General features: G+C 43.6%; 1 protein-coding gene across 1 annotated transcript in view; it reads left to right on the top strand.

Moving 5' to 3' along the window:
- wdr1 (WD repeat domain 1) overlaps positions 1–14,917 on the top strand; it is a 66,262-nt gene that overhangs the window by 21,344 nt on the left and 30,001 nt on the right. The window contains 3 exon segments of the mRNA XM_033025465.1: positions 193–268; positions 4,542–4,622; positions 9,153–9,386. Of these exon segments, the coding sequence (XP_032881356.1) occupies positions 193–268; positions 4,542–4,622; positions 9,153–9,386 (391 nt within the window).

Genomic DNA, 14,917 nt, shown 5'->3' with positions numbered 1-14,917 from the left:
GATTTGAACTCGCCACTTGATCTGTGAGGCAACATTGTTTATTGCACTGCTGTGTTATCACAGTACTGCTTACTGTACAATTGTTTTCTGAAGGAATTACTTGTGACTCATTTGTCAATTTGGTATCTTAAAACTTCAGCTGGAAAACAACTATTTTGGATGTGCTAATTTTTGGACTTTTCTGTTTTAGAGCCACTCGGCATTTGTGAATTGTGTGAGGTACTCTCCCTTGGGGAACAAGTTTGCTACAGCTGGTGCAGATGGGCTGGTAAGAGAAGACTTCAAGTGTTTGTGGCATATCAGATTTCTGAGTTTGCTTGTGGCTCATTACCTGCTTTCCTTCTGGTTGAAATTTCAGTTGTGTGTTCTTGCATAACCTGAGTACGCATTGAGGCAATTTGAGCTTAATGAAACTGCATTGCCACACAAGACCAGAGTTTGTGTCGCAAATGGTCTTAGAAAAAAACTCCTTTATACTAAAAAAAAAAAAATGTCTGCTTGTAAAATTGAATTATTTGGAGGTATTCTCTCTCCCTAAAGAAGGTAACCTGATTGTTTACTGTAATGAGGTATGCACCTTTAATGTGAATAAAGCTTGAAGGCTAAAATGAATATTAATTATTTATCGCTTTTTCCATCAAAAATAGTTATTTCATTGTGCAGTGTGAATGTTTGGGTAGAAAACCACTACAGTTATAGATGTGCAATTCCCTTCCCAAAATTATTTAGGCTAATTTAAATGATCCTGCTCTGAATATATTATAACATCTGCTTAAATATTGCCATGCACTTGTAATCACATGAATATGATATAAATGTTCATCTTTGTGATTAAAGTGATGGACATTTTAATCTTGTCCTTCACTGATTATAAATTTTCAATTATCCAGTAGTTTACGTCTTCTTTGGCAAGATAGCAGACTATTTGGCGAAAGAAGCAACAAGATCACAGTTGCAAATATTTTGATGATGTCCTATCTTTTGAAACAATTCCACTTTTCATTCAAAACCATTTTTCAGGTGTTATGTTTTACTTTGACCTGTAAAATATTTAAATCATTAAGGTTTTTTAAACCTGATACGTTTACAATTTTATTTAAAATAGTAGAAAAATCCAGTCTAAAGCGGTAATTTAACTTTAAGATATGATTCTTGCATTGTGTTTCGCAACCAGAAATGTCCCTGGGTATTATTCGAATTACACACTAACCACAATATATGCTAATTTAGCAACACATGGCCATGCATTTGATCCCAAGCTTCTTGGGTATCTGTCCTCTATTTGAAATTGGCATTTGGTCAGTTTAAATAGGCAAAGAAGGAACCCATATCTTTGGTAAAATTCACTATAAAACTAAGCTATCTGAGCTGTCTAATTTTACGTTTAGTAATATTGCATGGAAACAGGCCCTTCAGCCTACCGCATCCATGCCAACCTTTGCGCACTAGTTATGTTATCCTGCTTTCTCACCACGTGGGGCGCCATACCATGGCACCTCCGCCGGCAGTCTGTTCATTTTTTCATCTTTTATTAATTTTTAGTGTTTGTTAAGTTTGTTTTAATGTTTTCCGGTTTGCCTCGTGTGGGGAGGGGATCGGGGGAAACTTTTTTTTTCAGGTTCTTACCTTGCCGGAGATGTGATTGATTTTTGCATTGCATTCTCCGGGAGCTCTGCGGCCTTCCATTGATGGAGCTGGAGGCCTTCTCGGACTGGGTCTTTGAGCCCCACCGCCGGGTGCGGACTTAACATCGGAGCCGGGATGGGATCGCACCAACCACGGCCTGCGGACTTATCATCAAGAGCTCGCAATCTACTGCAGTTGTACAGGGTCTTGGTGAGACCACACCTGGAGTATTGCGTACAGTTTTGGTCTCCAAATCTGAGGAAGGACATTATTGCCATAGAGGGAGTGCAGAGAAGGTTCACCAGACTGATTCCTGGGATGTCAGGACTGTCTTATGAAGAAAGACTGGATAGACTTGGTTTATACTCTCTAGAATTTAGGAGATTGAGAGGGGATCTTATAGAAACTTACAAAATTCTTAAGGGGTTGGACAGGCTAGATGCAGGAAGATTGCTCCCGATGTTGGGGAAGTCCAGGACAAGGGGTCACAGCTTAAGGATAAGGGGGAAATCCTTTAAAACCGAGATGAGAAGAACTTTTTTCACACAGAGAGTGGTGAATCTCTGGAACTCCCTGCCACAGAGGGTAGTCGAGGCCAGTTCATTGGCTATATTTAGGAGGGAGTTAGATGTGGCCCTTGTGGCTAAGGGGATCAGAGGGTATGGAGAGAAGGCAGGTACGGGATACTGAGTTGGATGATCAGCTATGATCATATTGAATGGCGGTGCAGGCTCGAAGGGCCGAATGGCCTACTCCTGCACCTAATTTCTATGTTTCTATCTCGGGAGATGCCATGTCGGGAGCTCCAAAGACGATCGTCCACCGCGGGGAGCTGACCCCCCCCCGGATGCACGAGCTGATCGCCTCGACGCGGAGTTCCAAACACCGCCAGCTAAGGGGGTCAAGATCGTCTTGTTAACGGAAGGCTCGAGGCTCCTGACCGCGGGAGAACAAAGGGAAGGGACTTGAAATTTATTTTGCCTTCCATCACAGTGAGGAATGTGTAGGAGTCACGTGGATGTTCATGTTAAAATGTGTTTTGGGTGATCTGTTGCTTTTTATTTTTTATGACTGACTTGGCAATTTGTATGACTGACTTGGCGGCGTATCGCCGGCGGCCCGACTTCGGGGCTGTGGCGGCGTTCTGGCGGTGGCGACCCGACTTTGGAGGCTCTGCCACGGGCCCAGTGCACGACATCGTCGGGAGCTTGCAGGTCACAGGTTGGTGTCCTGTTTTTCTGGAGCTCCCGCAACAACAGCTTCATCCGCTGGACTGGATGGCGGCAGCTTCGACCACCCCAGGCCATGGAGTTTGAACCGGCCCGTTCGCGGAGCTCGGATTCAGCCGCGAGAATGACTTACTTACCATCACCCGGCGGGGTCACAACATCGGAAGCCTGGATTGCCTCAGCGCAGAGGGAGAACAAGGAGTGAAGAGACAAAGGCGTTAAGACTTTTGCCTTCCATCACAGTGAGGGGTGTCCTGCAGCCTGGGGAGGGGCAAAGCTTCAGGCGGGGCCTGTCGGGGGAGGGGGGGAGCGTCCTGCAGCTGGTTGAGGGGAGACAGCTTCAGTCGAGGGGTGGGGGGAGCATCCTGCAGCTGAAGGGGGGAGAGGGGCGTCCTGCAGCCGGCGGAAGGGGACGGCTTCAGGCAGGGTCTCCTGGGGGCTATTGCCATGGCCTGGCGCTGCTGCTGCTGCCACTGGCCTACACTTGTCGCTGCCGCGGCCTACTGCCGCAGCCACTACCGTGACCTGCCACTGCCTATCGCTGTCGTGGCTGACTGCTGCCGCTGTCGTGGCCTACCGCTGCTGCTCCCCACCGGCTTCAGGCAGGGACTGGTGGAGAGTATCCTGCAGCCGAGGACGGGAATGGCTTCAGCCGGGGACTGGTGGGGTGCGGGACGCGTCCTGCAGCTTGGGACGTAGACTGCTTCAGGCAGGGCATGGCTGGGAGCGTCCTGCAGCTAGGTAAGGGGGATGGCTTCAGGCAGGACTGGTGAGGGGGGGCAGTGCTGCTGCGGCCTGCCCCTGCTGCTGGCTTCAGATGGGGACCGGTGGGGAGCATCCTGCAGCCGAGGACGGGGATGGCTTCAGTTGGGGATGGGACGGCTTCAGGCGGGGGCCGATGAGTGGGTGGAAGCATCCTGCAGCCGGGGGCGGCTTAAGATGGAGGCCGGCAGGAGCGGTCTGTAGCCAGGTGACTGCTTCAGGAAGGGCTGGCTATTAGCGTCCTGCAGCCAGGGGAGGAGGATGGCTTCAGGCGGAGCCTGTCAGGGGCAGGTGGGGAAGCGTTGCCGTGACCTACCGCTGCCGTGGCCTACCACTGCTGCTCCCCACCGGCTTCAGGTGGGGGCCGGTGAGTGGGGGGTGGGGGGAGTGTCCTGGGGACGGCTTTAGGCGTATGACACCCATACTGATCAAGGATCTATCTATCTCTGCCTTAAACTAAATATAGTTTTAATGGGATGTCTTCAGATATGGATAAGAGGTTGGGTAGTGAAAGGTTCAAGAAATAATTCTACAGCCTAGTATTTTGGGAGCAGAAAATATTGCTACCAGAGAAGGAGAGTTTTGATTCCTGTTTAATCAAGAGGATAGAGCTTGGGTTTTTCGGTCCTTTTGTGGCCAAAATAAGGCTTAATTCGTCAGGTGAGTTGAGGTGAGTGATGCCAGATGAAAAGGTTGTGATTTACTTTGTAATTCTGCAGGTGATCCTCTTGTGTAATATCTTTTTTGTTATGCATCTGTGCTGAAAACACACTTTGCACAGAAAATGGGAAGGATTTTGTTTGATTTCATTATACATAAAATAAGTTCTGTAATTTTTTTCATGAGTAATACGTGATTATTTGTATTAAAGAAATCTGCGCTGTTATATTTGGTAATTGCTGTCTGCTTCTAATTTCAAAATAGATTGTTATTTATAATGGGGCGGATGGAGCTATGATATGTACTCTTGGAGAAGAGAAGGCCCACGGGGGAGGTGTCTATGCTGTAAGTATTCTAGCTTTACTAACATTGTACTAAATTTTACTTGTTGCATTTGATTATTTGAATAGGTAGCTTTTGTAGTCAGGCATGATTCACTTTTATATTTTGCTCAAAGTAATTAACTTTAAAATTAACTAACTTAATTATTAAAGTAGCTATGTAATTAATAGATCAAGGTGCAAAAGTATTTTATTCTACTGCTAACTTACTTGACATGTAATTAAAATTTAGTTTTTGTTTCAAATTTAAGCAGAGTATCTTAATGTAAGATATTGTCAGATACACCAGGGTTCAATGTCATGTTTGCACGAAACTAGAGTACATAGTATATGTGATAATGATGGATGTAACAAAATGCAAAGCAGCCGAATGCCACACAGATTGCAGTGCAATCTCTGATAGAGTAAAGAATAGAGCAATAATGGAATAACCAGATGAGGTAGAGTTAAGAGTACGTGTCAGCATCTCCAAGGAGGCATGAAAAAGATGTTTGTCAGCAATGGGGAAGAAACTGTTCTTAACTTTGGAAGTTTGGGCTTTCAAGCTCCTGTATCTTCTCCCAGAAGGTAGAAAAGAGAAAGAGGAATGGCTACAATGGCAGGCATCCATGACAATATTTCCTGCTATCGTGATACTTCCAGTTTTCCTGATGCATTTATTTTGAGAGGGCTAGAATATGACAACAGGAATGCAATGCTGGGGCTTTAAGGCTCTGGTCATCAATTGGAGTATTGTGAGAAATTTAATCAATTGGAGTATTGTGAGCAGTTTTGGGTTGTATATCTGAGGAAGAATGTGCTGGAGAGGGTCCAGAGGCGATTTACAAGAATTATCCCAGGAATGAGGGGGTTAACATATGATGAGTGTTTGATGGCACTGTGCCTCTACTTGCTGGACTTCAGAAGGATGGGGGGGGGGGGGGGGGGGGGGGGACTTAATTGAAACTTACTGAATAGCGAAATATTTGGATAGAGTGGCTGTGAAGAGGATGTTTCCACTAGTGGGAGAGTCTAGGACCAGTGGTCATAGCCTCAGAATAAAAGGACGGTCCTTTAGGAAGGAGATGAGCAGGAATTTCTTTAGTGGGACGGTACTGAATCAGTGGAATTCATTGCTACAGCAATGCCAATTGATGTTTCTAAGGCAGAGTTAGATAGATTCTTGATTAGTATGGGTGTTGGGGGCTATGGGGAGAAGGCAGGAGAATGGGGTTGAGAGGGAGAGATAGATCAGCCATGATTGAATTACAGAGTAGAGTTGATGGACAGGATGGTCTATTTCTGCTCCTATCGCTTAGAACTTTGCAGCAGAAATTCACTGGCTAAAAAAACCCACCTAGTTTGAAAGTTAACATAAATTTGCAAAAAAACAGCAGAGGTCAGGCAATCATTTTTTTGGTGATTATGCAAGAACCTGGAGAAACATCCCCGTCGTCTTTGAAATTAGGGTGCAGCGATAGAGTTGCTGCTGTAACTCGCTTGCAGTGTCGGAGACCTAGGTTCGATTCTGACTACCTGACGTGCCTCGAAAGCAAGAGGGACAAATCTGTGTGTAGTCCACTCGATGTGGCTTCACCAACATTTTACAATTGTTACAAGAGTTATAGTTAAGAGTAAAACAACACAAGAATATGCTGGAACGCAGCGGCACGGACACATAGCGATAGAGCTACTGCCTTGCAGTGCCAGAGACCCAGGTTTGATCCTGACGATGGGTGATGTATGTATGGAGTTTGAACATTCTTCCCTTGACCGCGTGGGTTTTCTCAGAGATCTTCGGTTCCCTCCCACACTCCAAAGGTGTACAGGTTTGTAAGTTAATTGGCTTGGTATAAGTGCACATTTTCCCGAATGTGTGTAGGATTGTTTTAATGTGTAGGGATCGCAGATCGGTGCAGACTCGATGGGCCGAAGAGCCTATTTTCGAGCTATATCTCTAAGCTAAACTCTTGTCATATTAAACTTCCACTGGAAGAGCAGATGGGACCTTGCTGTGATGGGGATGGCAGCGCTTTTTCAGTTCACCACTTAGAATAGCAGTTTACAGTGCCCTCCATGCCGCGGGACTGTTTGTACCATCGCCCGGTGGGGTATCGCCTCAGCGCAGAGGGAGAAGAGGAGGGAAGAGACTGCAGCCCTAAGATTTTTGCCTCCACCACAGTGAGGAGGTGCTTGGAGGACTCACTGTGGTGGATGTTAATTTGTGTTATTGTTTATTATTGTATGTATGACTGCAGGCACGGCCTGAACGACAATAAAGGTAATTCTGATTCTAATTCTAATTCATTTATTTGCCTCGGTACTCCAGAATTTGAGATTTGTTATAGGAAAAAAAATCATATGTGGTTAAAGCGCACATTGTCAGATTTTAATAAAACCCATTTATATACATTTTGTAGAAACTACAGTATTTATACAGTCGTTCCTCCCCCCCCTCTCACTCTCACTCTCACTCTCACTCTCACTCTCACACAAACACACACACACACACACACACACACACACACACACACACACACACACACACACACACACACACAACATCACCAGTTGCTGGGTGTCTTCTCTGGTGATGCCTGTTTTGGGAGCCAGTCCCCTTCAGTTTTCTCTTCAGCATATAAAAGGCATGCTCAATTGGCTTCAGATCGGGTGATTGACTTGGCCATTCTAGAATTGACCATTTTTTAGCTTTGAAAAACTCCTTTGTTGCTTTAGCATTATGTTTGGGATCATTGGCTTGCTGTAGAATGAACTGCCAGCCAATGAGTTTTGAGGCATTTGTTTGAACTTGAGCAGATGGGATGTGCCTATACACATATGAATTCATTATGTTACTACCATCAGTAGTTTTATCATCAATGGAGATAAGTGAACTAGTATCTTCAGTAGCCATACATGCCCAGGTCATAACAGCCCCCCCAGATGACGTGGTATGCTTTGGATCTTGGGCAGTTCCTTCTCGCCTCCATACTTTGATCTTGCCATCACTGATATGTTAATCTTCGTCACATCTGTCCACCAGACCTTTTTCCAGAACTGTGATTACTCTTAGGTACTTGACAAACTATAACCTGGCCATCCAATTTTTGTGGCTAACCAGTAGTTTGCATCTTGCAGTGTAGCCTCTGTATTTCTGTTCATGGAATCTTCTGCAGGCAGTGGTCATTGACAAATCCACACCTGACTTCTGAAGAGTATTTCTGTTCTGTCGGACAGGTGTTTGGGGATTTTTCTTTATTCTGGAGAGAATTCTAATGTCATCAGTTGTGGAGGTCTTCCTTGGCCTGCCAGTCCCTTTGTGATTAGTAAGCTCACCTTTCTTCTTAATGATGTTCCAAACAGATGATTTTTGTAATCCTACAGTTTGGCTGATGTCTCTAACAGTTTTATTCTTGTTTCTCAGTCTCATAATGGCTTCTTTCATATTCTTTGGCACAACTTTGTTGATAAACAGCAATAACAGTTTCCAAAGGTGATGGAAAGACTGTACTGAGAGCTGTCTTATACCTGCATTAAGGCAGGATTTAAACACACCTGAACAATTGCAAGCTCTGGGATGTTGAACAATTACAAACATCTGTGAAGCCATGTATCCCAAACATTATGGTGCCTTGAAATGGCGGCGGCGGGGGGGGGGGGGGGGGGGGGGGGGGAACTACAGAGGAGATTTACTAGAATGTTGCCTGGGTTTCAGCAACTAAGTTACAGAGAAAGGTTGAACAAGTTAGGACTTTATTCTTTGGAGCGCAGAAGGTTAAGGGGGGACTTGATAGAGGTTTTTAAAATGATGAGAGGGATAGACAGAGTTGACGTGGAAAAGCTTTTCCCACTGAGAGTAGGGAAGATTCAAACAAGGGGACATGACTTGAGAATTAAGGGACTGAAGTTTAGGGGTAACATGAGGGGGAACTTCTTTACTCAGAGAGTGGTAGCTGTGTGGAATGAGCTTCCAGTGAAGGTGGTGGAGGCAGGTTCGTTTTTATCATTTAAAAATAAATTGGATAGTTATATGGATGGGAAAGGAATGGAGGGTTATGGTCTGAGCGCAGGTATATGGGACTAGGAGAGATTATGTGTTCGGCACGGACTAGAGGGGTCGAGATGGCCTGTTTCCGTGCTGTAATTGTTATATGGTTATATGGTTATGTATAAACACTGCTGTAATTTATACATGGTGATACCAAAGTGTTAATAAAATCTGATAATGCACTTTAACCACATGTGCTTTTTTTTTTTCCTTTTTTTTTTAATTACAAATCTCAAATTGTGAATACAGAGGCACATAAATGATGTGTCTTTGTCACAAACATTATGGAGGGCACTGTATATATTTCAAGTGGGCTATCAATCCCACAACTTTTTGACTTGAGGCGAGACTGTTGCCAACTAAAGCATAGCTGACACTCGACATGGCACCTGAATGACATTTTCCTTTACAGATTAAAACATTCTGCAAGTTTCAAAGGCCATTTAACATACCAATTCATTTAAATGCCATGTGTTAATGCTTATGTATTTTTTTTTCCTTCAACAGCTTAGTTGGAGTGATGATGAGAAATATCTCCTTTCTGCATCTGGTGATAAGACTGTTAAGCTCTGGGATGTTGAAACCAAGACTGCAACAACAACATTTAACATGGGATCTGATGTACTGGACCAACAATTGGGCTGCTTGTGGCACCCAAAACACCTACTGAGCATTTCACTTTCTGGATACATTAACTACCTGGATAAAGCAAATCCCAACAAGCCTCTCCGCGTTATCAAGGTATTGAACTAGCACGTGCATTAGGTCAAGCAGTTGTGTCTGAGGTGCCAAGAGAATGCTATAAAATGGTATGACAATGCGGTCTCACAATTTCATTATGTCATATGTTCACCAGAAAGTAGCATTTATCTTAAAAATAATCATTTAGATTTTTGCTAATAATGGCATGAAATAAAAATATTATGAATTGCTCTGGATATCATAATTATAAAGTTATTTTACTTTAACCACTTGCAGATTATACAAGGGTAGCAGGTTACCTTTAATGTAAAACATTTTTCAAACTTTCTGGTGTTCCATGATGTTCAAGTTTAAGTTCACATTTGTTGTCACATGCACCAATTAAGGTACAGTGATATTTGAGTTACCATACAGGTAAAAAAAAGAATGCAATGCACAATAATTTTAACATAAACATCCACCACAGTGGAATCAACGTTCCTCACTGTGATGGAAGGCAATAAAATTCAGTCATCTTCCTCCTTTGTTCACCCGTGGTGGTCGGGGCCTTGAACTCTCAGCACTGCCTCTGCCGACGACCCGATGTTAAATCCCTCTCATCGGGATGATGGAGACTCCAGCGTCGGGACGGAGCGGAAACACTCCGTGGCATGGAGCTCCCGGGTGGCCTTCGGCTTCATGGTGTTAAAGTCCACAAGCCCCGCGGTCGGAGCCCTTCCACAGCGATCCTCAGCAAAGGATCGCCCACTCTGCGATGATAAGTCCGTGCTGCGCTTGCGGCTTGAAGCTCCAGGCCAGTCTCCATGAAAGGCCGAACCAATCCAGTTGTTAGACCGCGGGGAGGGGATGGAGACGTGACACGGAGAAAGATCACATCAGCAAGTTTTTTTTTGTGTAGACTAATTGGCACTGACTAAATGTTCATGCACTCAACTGATATTGTGTGAAATTAAGCAAAAAGCAGAATGCTAATTGTATTTTGTTCCTGGAGTCCAACTTTGGGGAAATTGGGCCAACGTCAAATGGGACTACAATTACAGTTGAGGCTTTTGGAAAATGCTCATGAAATGTTAGTTTAAAAATAGAGCTCGAAGTTACAGATACAAAAGAAATGTTAAATAGTTTATGCAGATATATTCTTTGACTAAAGTATATTATTTTGCTTGTTATTCTCCCCTCGCAGCACTCCCTCCCCATCATTCATCCAATTAAAGGTAGACACAAAAGGAATGGGTAACGTTTCAGGTCGAGACCCTTTTTCAGACTGAAGAAGGGTTTTGACCTGAAACCTCACCCATTCCTTTTCTCCAGAGATGCTGCCTGTCCCGCTGAGTTACTCCAGCATTTTGTGTCTACCTTCGATTTAAACCAACATCTGCAGTCCTTCACATTCATCTAATTAAGTTGCTTTATATAATATGTTACTGGCAATTTAAATTTGCTCAGAAAATCTGATCTAATCTTAAAAGTAAAATAATCCATTTAAGGTTGCAAGTATTTTAAGCCTCAAGATCATTAAGCTGGTTCTGCACTGTGATGACAGCTGTAGCAAATCCTGTATTACTGTTTTGGCAATCTGTGCCATTAACTCTGGAATTAATAGGAGTTTAAGTATTCTTAATAAACATAATCATAGAAACATAGAAAATAGGTGCAGGAGGAGGCCATTAGGCCCGTCGAGCCATCACCGCCATTCATTGTGATCATGGCTGATCGTCCCATATCAATAACCCGTGCCTGCCTTATCCCCACATCCCTTGACTCCACTAGCCCCTAGAACTATCTAACTCTCTTAAATCCATCCAGTGATTTGGCCTCCACTGCCCTGTGGCAGGAAATTCCATAAATTCACAACTGAGGTGAAAACATTTTTTCTCACCTCAGTCTTAAATGAGCTCCCCTTTATTCTATGACTGTGGTCCCTGGTTCTGGACTCGCCCAACATTGGGACCATTTTTACTGCATCTAGCTTGTCCAGTCCTTTTTATAATTTTATGTTTCTATAAGATACTCCCTCATCCTTCTAAACTCCAGTGAATACAAGCCTAGTCTTTTCAATCTTTCCTCATATGACATTCCTGCCATCCCAGGGGTCAATCTCGTGAACCTACGCTGCACTGCCTCAATCTCAAGGATGTCCTTCCTCAAATTAGGAGACCAAAACTGTACACAATACTCCAGATGAGGTCTCACCAGAGCCCTATACAACTGCGGAAGAACCCCTTAACTCCTATACGGAAATCCTCTTGTTATGAAGGCCAACATTCCATTAATTTCTTCACTGCCTGCTGTACCTGCACACCAACTTTCAGTGACCGATGTACAAGGACATCGCTGTACCTCCTCCTTAACTAACCTAACCCATTGAGATAATCTGCCCCCTAATTTTTGCTGCCAAAGTGGATAACCTCACATTTATCTATATTATACTGCATCTGCCACGCATCTGCCCACTCACTCAACCTGTCCAGGTCTCCTTGCAAACTCCTAACATCCTCTTCACAGTTCACACTGCCACCCAGCTTTGTGTCATCCGCAAACTTGCTAGTGTTGCTCCTAATTCCCTCTTCCAAATCATTCATATATATGGTAAACAGTTGCAGCCCCAACACCGAGCCTTGCGGCACTCCACTCGCCATTCTGAAAAGGACCTGTTCACTTCTACTCTTTGCTTCCGGTCTGCCAACCAATTTTCTATCCATGTCAACACCCTACCCGCAATACCATGTGCTCTAATTTTCGTCACCAGTCTCCCGTGCGGGACCTTATCAAAGGCTTTCTGAAAGTCTAGATACACTACATCCACTGGAACCCCTTCATCCATTTTACTTGTCACATCCTCAAAAAATTCCAGAAGATTAGTCAAGTATGATTTCCTATTCATAAATCCATGTTGACTTGGACTAATCCTTTTACTGCTATCCAAATGCCCCATTATTACCTCTTTAATAATTGACTCCAGCATTTTTCCCACCTCCGAAGTCAGGCTAACTAGTCTGTAATTCCCCGTTTTCTCTCTCGCTCCTTTCTTGAAAAGTGGGATAACATTAGCTATCCTCCAATCCACAGGAACTGATCCTTAATCTATTGAACATTGGAAAATGATCACCAATGCGTCCACTATTTCTAGAGCCACCTCCCTGAGGACCCTGGGATGCAGACCATCAGGTCCAGGGGACTTATCATCCTTCAGTCCCATTAGCCTACCCAATACTATTTCTCGCCTAATGAAAATGTATTTCAGTTCTTCTACCCCCTTAGATCCTCTGTCCTCCAGTACATCTGGGAGATTGTTTGTGTCTTCCTTAATGAAGACAGATCTGAAGTACCTATTCAACTCTTCTGCCATTTCCTTGTTGCCCATATAATTTCAAACGAGAGTACAATTGGTAGAGCAAAGAGGAAGATACAGTTTACAGAATATAGTATTGTAGTGCTTTCTGTTCCATTCATCTTTCAAGAGCAGAATAACCCCCACCCCCAATAATTGTGGGCATGCGTTCTTTTTTTTCCCTCCCTGAAGTCAAAAAACAAAATATCACCATATTAGTCACAGAACAAAATAGTGGAAACATTCAGAAGATCACAGCCCCTGTGTAAAAAGAAACACTACATGTGATGAAGATTCTCTGACCTAAAACTGCATTTATCTTTCCATAGATGCTGTCTAATCTGTTGAGAATTTCCATGTTTTCTATTTTATTCCAGATTTCCAGCATCTACCGTTGTTTGATTTTAATTATCCTACAGTTTTTATTATAAATTGCCCTGCACCAGTGGCTATTTCACTTTGGGTAACGTGTTGCATGTAGAGATATAGCAGCCATTGTACAAAAAGGGCCATTTGATCATTTTAATTGCACCCAACCCCTCTAAATGCCTGTTCCAATTTGCCAGTAATTTATCCAACTTTTAAAAAGAGCCAGCACAACCTTGTCTCCAAAGCTCAACAAAAACTAAATGGTGGTGTTTAGCTGCTTATATTCCTGTTTTATTCAGACTTTTTTTGCATGTACAACCTATAAATATAATTTAGTGTGTGTGTATTTATTTGCTGTATAATCTGAACTACGTTTCTAAAGTTTGGGATAAATGCACGTACACTTGAATAGCTAGGATTAGAAGCAGTTGAATTCAAAGATTGGTGCAATTTCCATAGTTGGAATGGAGGCCAGAAATGTTGGTTGTTGCCTGGACTAGAACTATAGGGAAAGGTTGGGATTCTATTCTTTGGTTTGCAGGAGGATGAGGGATGATTTTATAGTTGTATAACATTTATGAAAGGGATAGATCTGGTAGATACATGGTCTCTTGCCCAGTGTAGATGAATTGTGAACCAGAGGACATGGGTTTAAGGTGAAGGGGAAAAGATTTGATAGGAATCTGAGGGGTAACTTTTTCACACATAGGGTGGCAGGTGTATGGATCAAGCTGCCAGAGGAGGTAGTTGAGGAAGGGACTATTGTAACATTGAAGAAGCAGTTAGACAGGTACATGGATGGACAAATTTGGAGAAATATGGACCAAACGTGGGCAGGTGGGATAAGTGTAGCTGGGACATGTTGGCTGGCGTGGGCAAGTTGGGCCTGTTTCCACACTGTATCACTCTGACTCTGACTATATGAATAAATAAGGCAACAGTGTAAGTAAGAATGGGCTTTCATCTGGATCTGGGACATGTCTGTAGATTAGTGGCTCGTGTTATGAGCCGTGCTTTTGTAGTTACGCCCACTAGCTTATTAGCGTCGCGGTCTACTGCACTCCGCAGTCTGAAGTGAACTCTCAAGTGAGAGCTTGTAGTTGTTTATTTCAAATAAACAGTGTATAACCTGACATGGTGTGAGGCCTTTATTATTACAAGGACTCCAAACCAACATGGTGTCAAAGTTTACGATCTCACCCTCCGATTGATTATATTGTTTTTATATTAGTTTATTTTTTTAACTACGATTATTGCTGCTGCTCAGAAAGCCGGATATCTTGGTGTTTGATGCTGATCTTGCAGAGTGATGGCGTGTGTTCGAGGAAGATTTTCAATCTACATTGATGCTGCTTATCCGAATGCAGCACCCGCTCTTCTGCCTCGATTCTCCTTAACTTAGCAGGCACTGAAGCTGCACGATGTGCCAGAAGATTTTACTATGCACTGGCTGGTGTGGATGATAATAACGTACAAATTCCAGCAGAATATCTTAGCTCCCGGTTCCCACAAACAGATGATGACAGCACAGAGATTAATGTGCTTGCTTTGTCTGTTTCAGCGCCCAAGCTTGATCCCAAGGTCAAACTGCTCATTAACGGCAAAAACTCTCTATTTTAAGGTTGATAGCGGGGCTCGTTGTAATGCTATCTCCTTGGCTGTCTTCCAACAGCTACAAAATACAGAAGCTCTAACTCGGACAACTGCTTCACATCTCTTTTAATGGTGCAGCACTGCACCCTATCGGCCAAGTAAAGTTATGTTGCCATCTCAACGTGCGTGACCACATCCTGGATTTTTACATGGTATGCGAGAAGGTACCATCCATACTGGGTGCCGATGCATGCCATGACATGGCAATCCCAGTTGT

Source organism: Amblyraja radiata, chromosome 1 (genome assembly GCF_010909765.2).
Source record: "Amblyraja radiata isolate CabotCenter1 chromosome 1, sAmbRad1.1.pri, whole genome shotgun sequence".
In the NCBI taxonomy this organism is placed as follows: domain Eukaryota; kingdom Metazoa; phylum Chordata; class Chondrichthyes; order Rajiformes; family Rajidae; genus Amblyraja; species Amblyraja radiata.
This window is presented reverse-complemented; position numbering and strand designations above follow the sequence as displayed.